The sequence below is a fragment of the Nothoprocta perdicaria genome, unplaced genomic scaffold, assembly GCF_003342845.1.
Source record: "Nothoprocta perdicaria isolate Ctin4 unplaced genomic scaffold, notPer1 scaffold_1325, whole genome shotgun sequence".
NCBI lineage: Eukaryota > Metazoa > Chordata > Aves > Tinamiformes > Tinamidae > Nothoprocta > Nothoprocta perdicaria.
In genome coordinates, this window is record NW_020454456.1 from 3,153 (window position 1) to 4,241 (window position 1,089).

The following is a 1,089-nucleotide window of genomic DNA, read 5'->3' on the forward strand; positions in this document are numbered from 1 at the left end:
CGAAGTCGACCTTCTCGCCCTCGGGGATCTTGGGCGGGGCCAACTGGGGCACCACGGGGCTGGCGGGGGGCGGGGTCAGCGCGCGAGGGGCGGGGCCCCGTCCGGGCCACGCCCCCTCCTCCCGCCGCGCCGGCCCCGCCCCCTGCGGGTCTCACCGCGGCCTGGGGCGCTCCTCCTCTGGGGGGATATAGGGGGTTATGGGGGATATAGGGGATATATAGGGGCTATAGGGAGTTATGGGGGGCTATAGGGGGTTATGGGGGATATAGGGGATATATAGGGGATATAGGGGGTTATAGGGGATATAGCAGATATATACGGGATATATAGAGGGATATAGGGGATATATAGGGGGTAGAGAAAATATAGGGCATATAGGGGAGATATAGGGGATACAGGGGATAGAGGGCTTTATGGGGGAATATAGGGGGCTATAGGGAGCTATAGGGGAGATAATGGGGGTATAGAAGGCATAGGAGATATAGGGCATATATAGGGAGATATAGGGCATATATAAGGGGGTATGGACTATAAGGGGGATAGGGGAGATATAGGGGATATAGGAGGTTATAGGGGGAATAGAGGAGATATAGGGGGTATAGGGGATGTAGGGAGATGGGAGATATAAGAGGTATAGGAGATATAGGGGGTTATAGAGAGATTGGGAAGATATAGGGGGATATAGGGGGCATAGGGACTATAGGAGATATAGCAGATTATATGGGGGATAAGGAAGATATAAGTGGGTATAGGAGATATAGAGTTATAGAGGGGTTAGTGGAGATATAGGGGGGATATAGGGGGGATATAGGGAGTTATAGGGGGATAGGGGAGATGATAGGAGGTATGGGGGGATAGGGAGATATAGGAGGTTTATGTGAGACTCAGGAGGATATAGGGGGATATAAGAGGATATAGGGGCATATAAGGGGTACAGGGAGTACTGGGGGATATAGGGGATATAGCTGGTATGGGGAGATAGATATATGGAAATATGGGAAGCAGAGAGATATATGGGGGATATAAGGGGTATAGGGGTTCTTGAGGGATATGGGGGGATATAGGGTCTGTTGGAGGGGATATAGTGGT

General features: G+C 51.4%; 1 protein-coding gene across 1 annotated transcript in view; it reads right to left on the bottom strand.

The window, feature by feature from the left end:
- The window catches only part of LOC112942770 (troponin T, slow skeletal muscle-like), a gene marked incomplete at both ends in the record, with an annotated part of 3,180 nt that extends 2,956 nt beyond the window's left edge, over positions 1 to 224 (bottom strand). Inside the window, 2 exons of the mRNA XM_026033763.1 lie at positions 2 to 59; positions 156 to 224. Of these exons, the coding sequence (XP_025889548.1) occupies positions 2 to 59; positions 156 to 224 (127 nt within the window). The remainder of the gene's footprint in view (position 1; positions 60 to 155) is intronic.
- Between the last annotated feature and the right edge of the window lie 865 nt (positions 225 to 1,089).